This window comes from Helianthus annuus, chromosome 16 (assembly GCF_002127325.2).
Source record: "Helianthus annuus cultivar XRQ/B chromosome 16, HanXRQr2.0-SUNRISE, whole genome shotgun sequence".
Taxonomy (NCBI): Eukaryota; Viridiplantae; Streptophyta; class Magnoliopsida; order Asterales; family Asteraceae; genus Helianthus; species Helianthus annuus.
In genome coordinates, this window is record NC_035448.2 from 135,084,625 (window position 1) to 135,101,120 (window position 16,496).

General features: G+C 36.8%; 2 protein-coding genes across 7 annotated transcripts; both read right to left on the reverse strand.

Moving 5' to 3' along the window:
* Positions 1–3,824: 3,824 nt before the first annotated feature.
* On the reverse strand, positions 3,825–7,993 carry LOC110915211. Of its 3 annotated transcripts, none has more exons than XM_022159873.2 (8): positions 7,796–7,993; positions 7,648–7,678; positions 5,841–6,094; positions 5,359–5,481; positions 5,116–5,274; positions 4,813–4,985; positions 4,559–4,664; positions 3,825–4,015 (listed from the first exon to the last, which is right to left on the reverse strand). In XM_022159873.2, the coding sequence occupies exons 3-8, from the start codon at positions 6,072–6,074 to the stop codon at positions 3,986–3,988; spliced, it is 825 nt and encodes a 274-aa protein (XP_022015565.1). In that variant the 5' UTR covers positions 6,075–6,094; positions 7,648–7,678; positions 7,796–7,993; the 3' UTR covers positions 3,825–3,985. The 3 variants fall into 3 exon arrangements, with proteins under 3 accessions (XP_022015565.1, XP_022015563.1, XP_022015566.1); XM_022159871.2 differs by having other exon boundaries at positions 5,841–6,098; XM_022159874.2 differs by lacking the exon at positions 7,648–7,678 and having other exon boundaries at positions 5,841–6,098.
* A 2,178-nt stretch (positions 7,994–10,171) lies between these two features.
* LOC110917848 (dihydrolipoyllysine-residue succinyltransferase component of 2-oxoglutarate dehydrogenase complex 2, mitochondrial) lies at positions 10,172–15,975 on the reverse strand. Of its 4 annotated transcripts, none has more exons than XM_022162284.2 (15): positions 15,774–15,975; positions 15,373–15,449; positions 13,721–13,807; positions 13,314–13,362; positions 13,185–13,212; positions 12,687–12,757; positions 12,533–12,607; positions 12,401–12,456; positions 12,283–12,327; positions 11,528–11,794; positions 11,325–11,419; positions 11,148–11,238; positions 10,942–11,052; positions 10,669–10,863; positions 10,172–10,587 (listed from the first exon to the last, which is right to left on the reverse strand). In XM_022162284.2, exons 2-15 carry the CDS (start codon positions 15,433–15,435, stop codon positions 10,396–10,398), a joined length of 1,425 nt encoding a protein of 474 aa, XP_022017976.1. In that variant the 5' UTR covers positions 15,436–15,449; positions 15,774–15,975; the 3' UTR covers positions 10,172–10,395. The 4 variants fall into 4 exon arrangements, with proteins under 4 accessions (XP_022017976.1, XP_022017978.1, XP_022017977.1 ...); XM_022162286.2 differs by having other exon boundaries at positions 15,382–15,449; positions 15,774–15,927; XM_022162285.2 differs by lacking the exon at positions 15,774–15,975 and adding an exon at positions 15,600–15,697.
* Positions 15,976–16,496: the final 521 nt, after the last annotated feature.

The following is a 16,496-nucleotide window of genomic DNA, read 5'->3' on the forward strand; positions in this document are numbered from 1 at the left end:
CGTTTCATTCTTGCATCACCAATTCTTGCCTGTGGATCAAGGGTACCTATCTCGCGGCATAGTGTTTTCACCTTGTGGAAGTACTGCTGGATTCAGTTCTTTCTGTGACATCAACAGTAATTCGTTTTCAAGTAACTGTAATTTCGTGTCATTCTTCTTTTAAAACAACGCTGCAAGAGTATCCCATGCCTTCTTCGGTGTTGCAAGATAACGGATGTGATCTAATAGTTCCTCTTCAACCGTCGTTTTCAGAACAAACACTGCTTTTCCTGATCTCACTTTCCACTTGCTGATAGCTCCATTGACGTCGTTTCTAGGACACACTGTTTCTGTGCCTTGTACGACTTCCCACAAATATTGGCCTTGCAGATACGAACTCATGCATGTTGACCACATATTGTTGTTTGCGGTGCTCAACTTCTTCACGCCACCAACCAGATGAAAATCAGCCATGGTTTGTTCTTGATTGCTTCGCCGGTTGTTTCTTGCTGGATCAAACTTATAGCTCTGATACCACTTGTTGAACTAATCACAAGTGAAATCAAAACCTGATGTTTGCACTCGACACATGAATTTGTTCCAAACAAGAACGACTCTTTTCTTTATTAAATTCGACTCACGAATAAACACAAGACACACTTGTACGAATGATAAAACTGACTCCTACGAATGGGTTTATATAATACCCTTACAAAGACTTAAACTTATTCTAATTAAACTAGGAGACCTGTTTGAATTCAACTAGAATGCTTAACCAATAATAATAAAAACCTACTGAGATAATTATAACCTTCAACTAACATTATCTGCTAATTATTATTATTATTCTTAAATCTCCTCCAACCACCCCTACGAGATCACGACCAATCCTCCCTTATCCGAAAGTGTTGCTTATGGTTCAATACTACCGTCTGCTTCATCATAGCTAGTAGGGATCACATATGAGCAATATGATAGCCTGTCGAATTTCCAGACCAGTTCAACTATCTGACTAGGGTAAATCAACCATTTGGATAGTCGGTCCAGTTTTTATGACATTGTTATAAATGCCAAATCGGTTTCATTATTCTTTTATTTTTGGGGAAGTTTTTCTCATAATTTATCTAAAACAATAATTAGAAAATTGACACTTGACGTGTTGCGACATTCGATGTAAGAAACTAACTATTTTTTTTTTTGAACGGCCAACACAAACTCAATCCCGAGCACTCTCGGGGCACCCACTGGACAAACGGAGTACTCCGAGAGTAACCCGAGTCCACCACCAATTCCGGGGAAAACCCGGTAACTCACCCGCCCGTAGGCACGATAGTGAAGTTACCGGTAAAACCCGTTTGGCTCAAGGATCCAACCCAGGTTTCCCTGGGTCTCCTATCATTGCCCACCAGTGCCTCACTCTGCACCAAGTGGGAGTCGAACTTGCATCTCTCAAGAGAAATGCAAGCCCTCCACCACTTGATCTAGAGATCATTGGTAAGAAAGAAAAAAAAAAAAAAAAAACTAACTAATTGCACGCTATTGGTGATGTTAATGCTTAAGATTTTATACAAATCTCGAGATGGCTTGGGGAGTTGACATATAACGCATGAAGAATCTAAACCATGGTAATTATTTCTTAAAATATTACCAAAACTTTAAAAAAAAATTGTCACACCAAAATTTTTATTTTCATAGGTGGGTTCAATCCTAGAGTTGATGAAAATTCTATGTCAACCAGTTAAATATGGTGTTAATAAATGCCAACCAGATGGTCTGGGTCCAATTTAATTGGATGTGCCGCCCAAAAAGGTTTGGTTTTGATAGTTTGACATGTACATAAGTCCACTTGCAGCAATGTATATTTCTTAGAACGGATGTGCCGCCCAAAAAAGTTTGGTTTTGATAGTTTGACATGTACATAAGTCCACTTGCAGCAATGTATATTTCTTACAACATGTGTACTGGGAGGGGGAAGTTCCTTGGGTATTTTACGCCATGTGATAGTCCAGTCAGCATGTAGGCATCGAAAGACATTATGTTAAAAGAGGTGTAGTCGGGCTTGAAATCTTGCAATGATTACATATTCTAATAGAATTAAATAAAAAATAAAAAAAAAACCATCAAAAAATTCTATTAGCCAAAGAAACAAGTGAAGGCGTTTAAAAAAGGACGCCCGCCATTTTTTTCAAAAAAAAGGCCCCCGGGCGGTTTCGAGGCGTGTTTGGGTGTCTTTTGGGGGGAAAAACACTAAAAAAAACCCCACTACGGGTGGTCTTAGAAAAGTTAGCGACTTTGGGAGTGGGACAAATCATTGGTGAAAGAACCCAAGATGAGGCTACGAAAAAGCATGAGAGGTTAGATCTTAAGCCGGATGTGAACTTATGAATATTTAAAGACCTTTGTGTACGTTATACATCTAATTTGGTAGATCATCCACGTAGTTTATACGAACTATGGCGTTTAACACTTTTTGTTATTCAAACAGGCTATAATACTAAAATCTATAACAATAAAATGTCATGTTAAATCTTTTAAAAGAATGTAACGACTCTCTTTTAAAATATTTAACTTGACTTTTTATTGTTATAAATTTTATATTATAGGCTATTTAAATAACAAAAAAAAAATGTTAAACGTTTTGTGTAACCTACATTGATCTACCTAATTTACTAAAAGAAAGAAAGACACTATACAAGTCTGCTAACTTGTATCATTCCAGCAGTTGTTTAAATGATCACCACTTTAATCTACATAGCTTTGACTAAACAAGAAAACCAATTCTTTGTGGCTCATGTCTATCAACTCATTTAAAAGTTTAGGGTTTCACTTCATCCCATTATTCAAAATGTGAATGAAGTTTGGAGACTCAATTTCTTTCCCCATATTGTCTTAATCTTGTAAATGAAAAAAAAAATAAAGAGTAAATTGTCATTTTAGTCCCTGAGGTTTGACCAAAATTGCCACTTTAGTTCAAATAGTTTTTTTCTTGCTATTTTGGTCCAAATAGTTTTGTTTTCTACCATTTTAGTCCCTGACTTTTTTCATTTTTTGCCTTTTTCATCCAACTCACCAACTCCATTCAAAAAATTTAGTTAACTTAGGTGAATTTTGGTCAAACTACATTTTTCTTTCTTTTTTTGCAGGTACAATGGTACGGGAATGGTGTTGTGCCGGTTTACAGTGAAGATGATGGCAGGTGGTGGCGATGATAGAAGGTTGTGATGGGGTGGGTGGTGGGAGGTGGTGGTGAAAATGTTAAAAAATGACAAAAGTCAGAGACTAAAATGGCAGAAAACAAAACTATTTGGACTAAAATGACAAGAAAAAAACTATTTTGACTAAAACGTCAATTTTGATCAAATCTCAGGGACTAAAATGGCAATTTACTCAAAAAGATAATAATAAACAGATAAATATTATTTAAATGAATAGAGATAGAGATGAGAAATGAGGTTTTGAAAGATGAATAAAATTTAGAGATAAAGTTCTGTGGGAACTAAACTATATGGATGGGACGAGAAACAGGATGAAAATGCTCACAGTCCTAGAGTATATGGCTCATAGCTCTAGGCTGTTTGGTTTATAGTCTTGAATCACCATATGTACGAATTTCATAATGTAAGGTGAAATGAGTTTTCCATATCCACCTCCCTGCCCTGGTGGGTTTGAGACAAACCCAAGTTTATAATTTTATTATTAAATATAAATCCCATACATATGAACCAAACACACATACAAAGACAAAGATGGTTCGAGTATTTTATATAAAATGGGGATAAAATAATTGTTTTAATGAAGAATAATATATAGAGAGTAAGAGTAAGATTTATATATATATATATATTTTCTCATTTTCTATATCTTAACTCATGTTTTCTTTTATTTGTAAATGACACATCATTAATTCTTAGTAGATTAATTGTACACTTTTACATCGAATACGTCTTTTTTTCTTTCTAAAGATCCATAAAACACAACAAAGACGCTCTTACCCATGATCGACATGCTACACTCGTGGCCATTGTGGACTAACGACCTACAAAAAGCCAACATACTTGCTATGTTATTTCCAAAACTCAAGTCCTGCAAGCGAGTTTCAACATTGGTCCATATTGGACTTAGAACCCGTCCCGTAACCTCTTAGCTGGCCGATGTGCTATTTTTGATACCACTATAGGCCAAAGGGATGTCGGTTCAACATTGGTAGTAAGATATGGCAATTTCAATCCACTTACCGATGAATAAGTTGATTTATGTTAAGTTTTATTCAAAGCAGTCAAATGGGTCAAAAGTCGCTCAAAGAGATTGTTTATCTAAAAACATATATAAGTGTTGAGATAATATAGTTTTTGTGATCGTATTCAACACTAATCATTCGTAAAAATTCAACTTTTAAGGGAAAAAAAGTATGTCGGGTCAAATCAATTCCACCCGAGTTGACCCATACAAAAATTACACGTTTTGAGACCACACGTTACTCAATCTACACATTTTGTCACCTCTTATGATAAATTATATGATTTTTGACTGTCTAGTTTCGCGTTAAGACTTGTTAAGGACTAGAGTATAAAACACTAACCTCAAGGGTGCTAAAAACTAATCTCATCCGGCTAGCAACAACTGATGGCTCTTCCGACCGCCCCACAACTGCCATTTGCTCCATTTGAAGTGTTTTCACCGGAAGCCTTACGCAAAAAAGACAGAGAAATAAATAAAACAAAAAAATAAAATAAAAAAAAGATTATATTTTGCAGCTAAAAATTAATTTTTCAAAAGAAACTAGTTTTGAAACCCAATATAACATCAACAAAAAGATAAACGAAGCTATCTCACCATGCCATTCCTCTTAAATAATAAGCATTTGCTATGATAGCACAAAACCCTTTCCATTGCAGCTTTATCTCATCTGAAACCGGAGACGTTGGAGACCACCGAACTACGGTAGGTTGAGGAGTACACAATATAGTTATAAAGATGATACTCAACCACAATATACACTCGTTCACCTATGTCACAAACAATTAGTAAATTAAATAGAAAAAAAAATCGGAAAATGAACAAACTTGTTTGCGGGTCAACCCAGTCTGTACTAAAAATGATTAACATTGGTACAAAAAAAAAAATCGCGAACCTTACCTCCTCATAACTAATCTTGGATTTTAGACTAGTACCTCCTCCATAGGTTTGCATTTCCTCAATTTCAATGCTGGATTCTTTCATATTTGTAAGTTCTTTACGTAAGCCTTCATCGGTACACCCCAACGCGTACGCGTTTACCCCAGCGCTAATGAATTCCTAATCAAATATTTTGTTAGAAACAAGTTAGTGACATAAATAGATGATCTGAGTTCACAATGAATAAATATGAAGTGACCTTACTTTTAGATTGTCGCCTCCGCCTTTGTCGATGAAATTTCGGTATCTCTTAAACAAGCTGATTGCTATGTTTCGGGATGATCGGTACTCCTCATCATCCGAAGAAACCGAGTCTTGTTGTTGACACTAGGACAATTACAATACCCAATTTTGGTCAAAATAGAGTAGATGTAGGCTATTTCAACACCTTTATATATAAAAAACGGGTCGATACAGGTCGTATTTGTTTGATAACAGGTTAAAAAGGTAAAATATAAAAAAAATCTAAAATTAAACACTTGAAAGCCGTCTAACATGTATTCAAATGCTTACCACTTACAGTATTGTCTTAACAAAGAGACCATTAATCATGTAAAATACTTCAATAACTTGAAAAAAATAATAACAATAAAAAAGGATGCTGACCCGACTGCCAGATTCAACCCCGCACATAAAACGAGACATTTTAACCCGTTACTCAACTCATTCAGCGTGTTGGTACTTACTAGCAATCTCTTGGATGTTGTTTGGTGTGACGGGTGATGAATTTTGTCACGGGTAAAGCCTTTCCATGAGATGGGCGAAATCTGAAATGCATTGCTGCAACATCCTTTTGCCACCACACAAGAATTTACCGAAACATTTGTAAGTTTACACGGGGTAATGGGCTCGAGCCTAGTGCAAGTATCTGAAATGGTGCACAACTTGTTGATAGCTCCTGGATTTTGAGTCATCAACATGGTTTAACCATGATATAACGCTACCTTCAAAAAGTTCAAAGCTTTGGTTCAAAATTAACTAATATAAAATACATATGCATTTATATACAATAGCCTTTTAATTTAAAGCATAGTTATCAAAGGCGCTAGGCGCACTCAATGCGCATAGGCCTTGCCTAGAGTCGCAAAAAAGGTGAGGGACTGAGAAAAAAAAGCGAACCTAAAATAAAAAAAAATAAAAAATATATTATGTATAAGAAAAATACTACTATTCTGCAAATAAAATAAACAAAAGCTACAATATAATAATTAATATCATTTATTTAGTACCAAAAGTTCTAAAATAGTCAAGATTAAAATGTAATTCCAAAACTTGAGTAATAAAATGTTCAAAGTAAGTACCAAAATGTTCAAAACATGTAATCCAAAAGTTCAAAAAGTAATATATAGTAAGGGTTCAAATGATCACTGTTCTTCATCAGTCATCAAGACCCTCAGACCACCCGTAGTGGGGCAGTATTTGGGCGTGATTTGCCTCAAAAACGCCCCAAAAACGCCCACGCACCGCCCCCGGGGGCGTTTTTCTTCAAAAATTGGGTTGAGGCGTGCTAAATTAAACGCCGGATCAAGATTTTGTTGGTCAATCACAGGTATCCTTCTTTTTGTTTGGCCAATACCTTTTTTTTGATAGTTTTTTTTTTATTTAATTCTTTACACCCCTTTTAACATAATGCCCCACAATGCCCACATCTCCACTACACCCATTTTAGAAAAACGCCCCATAATGCCCCATTGCTGACTGGACCGCCACATAGAAGATAATGCCCAAGGGTCTTCCTTTACCACTACACATGGTCTCAACAGTACCATCAGATGTGTGGTCAACTTCATTAAACGAGGGCCTAGGAACTAGAAGCGCACACACTCTTGATCAAAGACAAGACAAAATCAAAGAGCATTCCCCAATTAGGGGCTGTTTGGCAACTTCTGAATGATTAAGTGCTAAACCAGCAAGAGGTCTGAATCATTAAGTGTTGAACCAGTAAGAGGTCTGAACCATTAAGAGCTAGTATAATGTTTAACCGTTCAGAGGCAAATGTCTGGCCAATTCAGATTAGAGGTCTTAACAATTCAGACTCAGTAAAATGCTTAACCATTCAGAGGCAAATGTATGAACCATTCAGACATCTGCTCGCGAAACAAACAGTCTGAACCATTAAGTTCTGAACCAGTAAGAGGTCTGGACCATTAAGAGCCTCATTAACAGGTAAACAAACAGCCCCTTAGTGAATGTTCATAGACATTTGGATTAAATTTCTTTTTGTTTTTCGAATGGCATATAAATATAGAAACATGCCAGCAAGGAGCTTAAACACCCAAACAATTACAAAATCACATCCCGAATATTGAAATCAAAGGCCAAAATGACTGTGTAAATTCTTATTATGGTCAAGCTATCATATTGATCATTAACTTACCGTTTTAGAAGCCTAATTTACGATACGGAGCACCGAACAAACTATTCAATACGATTCAAATCCCTAAAATATCCGAAAAATTTGAAAAAAAAAAATAAAAAAATTCATCAACTCACCTAATCAGTGAACATGAATTCACTCACTCACCTGCAACACAAATCGTTAGTTAAGTAAGAATAAAATCAGAATTATCTACAACAAATAAATAGGTATGATACTTAATAATTTAATTAAAACCTTAAGGTCTAGGGTTTTGGTACTCACCAGATTAACGTATTATATGAGAAGACGAAGAAGATCCACAGATAAATTGAGGTGGAATTAATTAGCAAGGAAGGACGAATCTAGGAGATTACTATTAGCTGAGCTGGGGCCACGAATATTATGAATGGCTCTGGATCCTCTGCCTGCAAATAAAAATGGTGGTCGATAGTATCCCCTGGTGTTGATCGTTATTGTTTCCTTCTTCTATGGGGTCATGTACACGTGGCACCTAAATCCATTGCAAGTTCTTACTTATTTTCTCTTTTTTTTTTCTTAGCAAAAATAAATAAATAAATAAATATTATTATCTATAGAAGATATTTTCTTTTCTACAGTTGCAACTGGCTGGTTATTTGTTATTCCAAGTACAAATAGCCCAACTCTTTCATACCTGATTTGGTTAGAGTTGATTTGGTTATGATGTAAGGGGTACATGTCTAGTAAGATGAGACAAACTTTTCATCTATCCAATCATATTGTCTCATGTCATTTCTCCTTTAATTCTCTCATCTTGCCTAAAAACACAATGGGCGGTTTCCCCCAAACCATTTTTTTTAAAAAGGATGATTGGTTGAGAAGATACTGGGCCCCACAACTTACCCCTCTCCTCGTCTTTGCCGCATGCGGCATTCTTTCCCCGCAAATCCTTTCACCGCGCGGCAAGATCTTGATGGCGGTGGACTCCCCGTGCAGCATATGCTTTAGCCGCTGCCTTTGCCTAATCCACCCCGGACACCCTTATATTCTAGGGCTAAGACAATTAGGTGTGGGGCGTCGGTTGGGGCGGCAGATTGGGTTTAACACTGGCTACATCACACCGGCTAAGCGTTGGGCATGGTTTTGCCCGCTTGGCGTGATGATTGTGCCTGACGTGGGGCGGGAGGTTGGGTGACATGGCTGGCTTTGGGTGGCTGATTCAAGGTAGCCGTTGGGGGTCTAAAATATTTCATGCAATCTTCTATTTTAATTAATGTGTTATTTTTATTAAATTACATATTAAATAGTTTAAACAAAAAAATTCCACATGGCTGGTCACGCCCAGCTAAGCCACTCCCACCACACTCCTAGTTTTTCAGTATTAGCTTGTGAATCGCACTCTCGCCACCAGCGGCGGATCTAGAAAATGCGCCAAGCCGTAACGTTTTATAAATAAGCCGTAACGAAATCGAAAAAACCTCAAATTTTTCCAAAATTTACACTAATTTTTTCAAATTTTTCCGCGCTAAGCCGTAGCGGGCGTTGCCCCCCGGCCTAAGGTATATCCGCCACTGCTCGCCACGTGTCGAGCAATGCCTCCAACACATGCCCATCCACACCCCATAGTAAGTATTTATATAATCCTTACACTTCTTTGTTATATTTAGCGGTGTAACTAGTTTACGAACGCATAAAACAAATTTACAATTTCCTTTTTTTTACATACCACTACCACATGTCAGGTGTTTTATGCATCGTTAGGCTAGTGGGTATGGGGCCGAGGCTCATGGAATGCAACAAGGGACATGGTGATGGTGATACATTGTCCCCCTTCTCCATGCATGGAAAGCACAGATATATTTACGCTCACCACAGTCCACCTTTTCAAACTTAGAGAATCTTTTGAAGATTTTGATGAATTTTGATTGGTGGTGGATCATCACCACACCATATAGGTTGGTGACAAAGTATGACGGTGGAAGATGAAGTGCTGTGGTGATGACGTGAAAGGTGATGATGGTGACTAGAAACATCACCGTAACTTATAGGCGAACAGTTTTGATCTTTTGGCGTCCCACCAAGAGTCCCTTGCTACCACCCGCAACCTCCAAAATGGAGCTCCACTCTCCCGCCTTGCCCCATGCCCTCTTCATCTCACATCCCTCTCTCGCTCCTCTGGTTCCTTAAGTTATTTTTTTGAATCGAGATGGCTGTCATATAACACTGAAGAAGATGGAGCGGTGTTCCCGCACAATACCCCTTGCCACCTCAGCCCCACCACGCATCATCCTTCAACGATACCCACCCTCGACCCTTTACAGTTCTTGTAAATCTTTAAGGTCATTCACCATACAGCCAAAGCAAATTGAGCGAGCACCAGGTTTAACAGGTCGACCAACAATTCGAAATCAGCCATTTAACTTGTAAACCATGTATATCATTTCAAAAAATTCGATACAAACCAACAATTTATAAATAAATTCATTTCAAACCATCAAACAGAACTCAATTTGCCTGGTCTATCCAATTCAACCAACCTAGCTGTTTTGATTTGCTATTTTTTGAAGCTATAGTTGACAGTTTGACCCAGAATTCCTCTCACAAGTCATAACCAACTAAACTGGACCGTAAACAACCCTGCCAAATAGTCCTCTATTGTGACAGATATCAGCAAACCTATGACAAAAAGAATGATCCAAAGTTCCCATAAACTTAAAAGAGCTCATTCTCTGCATACATAGATAAAACAAGAGCCCAAAGCTTCAAATGCACAAGAATGAACAAGCGTTCGATAATTGTATCCTCAAAAGTGACTCAATAGCCTACCGACATTAACGGTTTTTTATTTGGTTTTTTGCAAAAAGAAAGCGAAACGCATGCGTTTTGTTAGCTCATGTGTTTCTTTAGATATCAAGTAGCAATCTTCTAGGGTCTTCAACGACATCTTTAATACGTCTCAAGAAAAACACAGCCTCTCTACCATCTATCAACCTATGGTCATAGGTTAACGCCACGTACATCATAGGCCTAGCTTTGATTTCACCCCCAACTACCATCGGTTTGTTCACTATCGAGTGCATACCCAGAATAGCAGACTACAAAAGCAAGCAACATTTATTGTTTCATTAGCTCGTTTGCACCTGTATGTCAAACAAAATTCTTAAATCTTATCGTACCTGAGGCGGGTTAATGATGGGAGTACTTAAAAGGCTTCCATAAACGCCCCCATTCGAGATGGTGAATGAACCACCAGCCATCTCATCAATCGACAGTGAGCCATTGTTGGCCTTTTTAGCAAGAGTGTTGATTGTTTTCTCTATTTCAGCAAAGTTCATTTTCTCAGCGTCACGGATCACCGGAACCACGAGACCCTTCAAGAATACACACAGATATATATATTTTTTTAAAAGTTAATATTAAAAAAGAAGGGGAAAATGGTGAAAATATACCTTAGGAGTACCAACAGCAATACTGATATCGATATAATCTCTGTATATGATGTCATCTCCATCGATAACCGCATTGATTATTGGTTGATTCTGGAGTCCACTAACAGCAGCCTGAAAAATATAAAACCATAATTAATTTAAAAAACAAATTTTTACGAAATAACAGCGTTAAAGATTCGGTTTATAGCAAACAGCGACAAACATACTTTCACAAATCCAGACATGAGTCCCAACTTCACTCCATGCTTCTCGAGAAAAGCATCTTTATATTCAGATCGAAGCTTCATCAAATTTGTCCTGAATTTATGAAAATTAATGTGTGAATTGCGTAGGAAACTCAGTTACTAAACGGTTTAGCTAATTCTAAAAATATCCAAACTTACATATCAACTTCATTGAACGTAGTCAACAATGCAAAAGTATTTTGAGAATCTTTCAATCGTGTTGCAACACGCTTCCTGAGCCTTGTCATTGGTACCTATGGTCAATTCCAAATATTAGCGAAAATTATTTTTTGACCATTTCAAAAGTAAGAAAAAATGAGAAAATTAATGATTAGAAAAAAGATAATAAATGAGACTTTTACCCGTCTTTCCCTATCCTTTGGAGGCAATTGAGGTTCTGTGGCCGAAGGTTTAGAAGATGGTTGTTTAGGTGCCGCTTTTGGCGGTTGGGTTTCAGGTTGAGGAGGTGGCGGCGGTGGTGGCGGCGATGATGGTTTCTCCGCCTTTGCAGCTGCATCCTGAGTAGGCGGCTCAGATGGTGCCACATGAGTAGTCACACCTTCACCTGATTTTGATATAATCGCAACCTTTGTACCGGGCTCCACCGTATCTCCTTCTTTTGCCACAAACTGAAAAGAAAAATTAAAAATTATATATATAATATATAAATGAGGAAGTGTTACTCTACACGGATGGTCCCTGTGGTTGACCAAAATTTTAGATTTGGTCCCTTGCTTTCCAAAAATGCGTGGACGGTCCCTGTGGTTTGCACTTTGTAACGCATTAATCCCCAACTTTTGCCAAAAGTATATGGATGGTCCCTGTGGTTTGCACTTTGTGACGCATTTAGCCCCTAACTTGGACATGTTAAATAAAACCTTTAGATTTGTTAGTTGGGGACTAAATATGTTACAAATGCAAACCACAGGGACTATCCGTCTACTTTTGAAAAGATAGGGACCAAATCCAAAATTTTGGTTAACCACACATACGGACCATCCGTGTACTTTACTTTTTTAATAATTTACTATTTGAATCATATTTAACACATTAATTAACATCACCAACCCACACGATCTACCCATTTTGCGCATTATTTACTGAAGTTACAATTTACCTCTTGGATAACACCAGCTTCAGGACTAGCAACATCGATTGTCACCTGCAAGATTAAGAATATTGTTTAGGTCTAAATAATAGTAACATATTCTAATGCTGTAGAAACCGGTAAGTACCTTATCAGTTTCAATTTGGGCAATTGGCTCATCAACCTCAACACGATCACCAGGTTCTGTTACAAGTCAAAGGAAAAGTCAAAGAAACTGATAATGCAGTGAAAAAGTAATGAAAATGACTAGTCAACGTACTCTTTAAAAAGGTTGCCAGAGTGCCGTCACTAATAGATTCACCCATAAAAGGGACAACAGCATCAACCAAATCACCTACAAAAAAACAAATCAGTCAGGTTGCTTAAATGAGCCTTTTTTAGATGATGAGATAATAGATAAAAGATAAACGTACCACTATCTGATGAAAAAGATCGACTCCACATCTGGGTTGAAAAATCTGATTTTAATGATGAGACAACATTCCTGCAACATGGAAAAGCTGAAGAAGGTTATATTTGTTTTTTGGGTATCTATGTACATGTGTGTGTATACAGGATTACAGGTGGGTTCAAATGAGAACGACTAAATATACATTCATCGTTGTATTCACTATTTGTGAAATCTCTAGAACATCTAGTGTATTCACTAGTGAATATATGTATTCGTCGACGAATACACCATTTTTTGAAACCGTAGTGTACATGCGGTGAACAAAACGGTTCGTTATGGTTCGTAAATATTTAGTGGTTCTTATTTGAACACATCACTATATGTGTATATGTATGTATTTGTATGTGTATCTTCATATGCATGCACATATGTATGCATCTATGCACATATACATATTAAATGGTGTAAAGAGAATATATACGCACACACACATAGAGAAAGGGTAAAAGATTATACCAACCTTATAGGCATTGAATTAACGGGAACACCTGTAATCATTCAATGATACATTAATGAGGTAAATGATTAATTTATACAAGATCGTTTAAGTTTTAAGAATAGACACTTTATGTTGGAATAAGAAAATTACCTAGATGAATTTGACGTGCTAGTTTAGGATTTCTTCCAAGAGTTGGTGCCTATAACAATAACATAAGACATCATTATGTAATATGGATAGCGGCTCCTTACTTTAAAAAAAAAAGTATTATAAAATATTCACTACAGTTTAATATAAGCATCTGTAAAGCACTTAAGTTAAGTAGATGTGACAATTCCATCCATGTACCTATTCATGGATCAATTCGGGTTATGTTTAGACGATAATGGTCAAACAGGTAAAAACAAAATAGCTCATAATGAAACTGGTCAAACAAGACAACAGGTTGAAAGATTATTACTGGGATAAGATAAATTTCATGATACATAAGCAATCGTTTTATCAAATAGTTAAATTATTATTGGATAATGTATTAATGTAATATACGTATTTATTACCTCAGGTGTCAAGATCGTATCAGCATAACTTTGTGACATAGATCCTGCCAATGCTGGCCGAGCTTTCCCCAAAGATTGCATTTTGCCCTAGAAACAACTCAAACAAGTCATACAATGCAGATTGATTTATATACCTATATGTACGTGTGTGTACAACATGTTTAGGTCCCAAAATTTAAAGGCACGAGGCAAGAGCTTCACGTACGCAAGGCGTCAGGCATATTCATGAAATATGTATAAATAAGTTCTAGATAACACTTACTACATTGTTAATCCTTGAACACTGTTATAACATAATTAATATATAAAGAACCTATGTGTACAATCAAATAAGCTCTATGTACACCTAAAGTTGCTCAAGAAAACAAATATACGATAGAAAGGATTTATGTACAACCTAAGAAGCTCAATGATAAGTAAAACCTAAAGAAGGCCCAAGAAACAAAAAATAACACAAAAAAAAAATATATATAAAAGAAAACAAATCATAAAGAGGACAAAAATAGAAAAGTGGGAAAATGGAGTGTTGTGGAAAATAAAATGCAAGTAAATATGTGACATGACTCATGAGTGTAAAGAGGTTAATAGTGATCTGTGATTAATGTCTTCCATCACTTTCTTATAAACTTAAAAAAAAAGGTTTCTCCAACCGCCTGTAATGCCTCACGCTTGAAGCGTGCTTTTCAAACCAAGTGTGTGTGTGAATATGTGTATATGTACATCCATACTCGTGCTTTGATGTTACTTGGTTTCCAAATACTCTCCTATTTAACAACAGTGCAAACAAAAACTTAAATGTTAAAATAGCCATGAGCAAATTATCGGCTCTGTAATGTCCAGAACCTAAATTAACCAACAATCATGGATGGTACATGGATGTGAGCTTATAGCATTGCATGTACACCGACACACAACCTGACACAGTGTTCCACCATCCCATGCAAGCATATACATATAACGCCATTCGTTAAACAGAAACATATTCAATTCAGTATCATGATATTCAACTACCAATCTCTTCAAAACTCAAGTGGCAGATAGATTTAACTACTTAAGTTCCGTTTAATCCTATGTTGTCAAAGACGCAAGGCGCAGGCGAGGCGCATCGGCCTCGCCCGGAGCCTAGGCGCAATTTGGTTGAACTCATGCGTGCCTGCACCTGCGGACACGAATGCAGCTCCGAAAAACCAGGGCCCGCGTGAGGCAGTTTTTTATACGCACTCAGTTTCGTTTTTTTTTTCTGCTTGAATTTGGTCCTACTCTGCTTGTGCGCTGCGCCTCAGACCGTTTTTGCGCGCCTTTGTTGCGCCTCAGGCCGTTTTTTTCAAAAAAAAAAAAAAACATTGTTTGCGCCTAGGCTACCACCAGGCGCTATAGGTGCGCCTCGCTGCGCCCGGGCGCCTAGGCGCGCGCTTTTTGCGCTTTTGACAACATAGGTTTAATCAAATTCATGTTCATGAATGTTAACACTGCTCATGGAGTCATAGCCTTTATAAATTCTCAGTTTCTCAATTCAACAACTACACTTTTACAGATTCTATAGCTTAACTGTACAGGTTTAGTAGCATTATATGTCAACAAAAACAAATCAAGAGTTTGTCATCATAAACACCCAACATTAACAACCAAACAAAACCGAAAAGCATACATACATAACTCACGAGATTCGACGAACCCGCAGAAGCAGCTTTCCGCCTCAGAACCGCCCACATCATGCCTCTAATGTTCCCTACACAAGTAAAAGAATTACAAGCTAAATATTACAGATCTCAAATTCTAAAAAATGCCCTAATCGTACAAAAAAACAAACCCTAATTAATCAATTCTCAAATCAAACTCGTATTAGCAATCAATATCACATAAACGTATAAAATCGTACCAATTGTAAGATCACAAGGGTTTCAAACGAGAAAATGACAACAGAAGGGGGGATTTAAATGTTCTAGATTGTTCTGATCGAGTAAACAACTAGAACGCACAGGAAGCGTGAAGCATATAATAAACAGTTTAAAAGTTAAAAATGGATGGTGAAATTAAGCGAATCGGAGGTTACCTGGTTGAAAATGATGAAGAATTTCTGACAGAGAAACGTGGGTTTTTGTTGATTATACAGACAGACAGATGAACGAATTTATTCCAGAGAGAAAGGAAGAGAGAGAGAATAGGGGAGCCAAATTTTCAGCCTCTTTCTAGAATTATTATTCAATAATTTTGCATAAAAAAGCTATCGAAAATATTTATAAATGAGCATGTTTGGACTTTAAACATCAAAATGTTAAACAAACATATCCTAAGTTGAGCATTAATCATTGGTATAGATAAAGACATCAATAGTTAACACTTTACTTATTGAAAATCTAATAAAGTTAAAAGTTGTCCTAAAGTTATATATCATGGCTTACGAAGTTCAATCGCAAAGTTGTCTAACTGATATACGATATTTTACTAGTTCAATCGCAAATCGGTAATAAAATTGGACTAGTATCAGAGTTTTTAACTGCTATCAAAGTGAACTGATTGTGTGTCTGTTTTTTTGGTTTGGTCTTCTTATGAAAATGTTGAAAGTAATCATTGTGTGCGGGATTATGATCGGGTATGTATTGACTTGGTTATGAGTTAAATATGTTATTAGTATTTGGCTAAACGTAACTCTAATGGCGCTTTCTAGGAAATTATCCAATCATTATCTAGTTATATTGAAAGTCAATGTGAAGAACTTTGGTCCAATTCCTTTTAGACTATGCAATTCAAGGATTATTGAGGAAGGTTTCTTAGG

Coding starts and splice junctions, on each gene's coding strand:
- LOC110915211 (XM_022159874.2), bottom strand. CDS start 6,074: ATGTTGATGACTCAAAATCCAGGAGCTATCAACAAGTTGTGCACCATT. Junction 5,275..5,358: donor GCGGAGGCGACAATCTAAAA/GTAAGGTCACTT, acceptor ATATTTGATTAG/GAATTCATTAGCGCTGGGGT. Junction 4,986..5,115: donor CCAAGATTAGTTATGAGGAG/GTAAGGTTCGCG, acceptor TTTGTGACATAG/GTGAACGAGTGTATATTGTG.
- LOC110917848 (XM_022162284.2), bottom strand. CDS start 15,435: ATGATGTGGGCGGTTCTGAGGCGGAAAGCTGCTTCTGCGGGTTCGTCG. Junction 12,457..12,532: donor TCTGGCAACCTTTTTAAAGA/GTACGTTGACTA, acceptor GACTTGTAACAG/AACCTGGTGATCGTGTTGAG. Junction 11,420..11,527: donor CAAAGGATAGGGAAAGACGG/GTAAAAGTCTCA, acceptor AATTGACCATAG/GTACCAATGACAAGGCTCAG.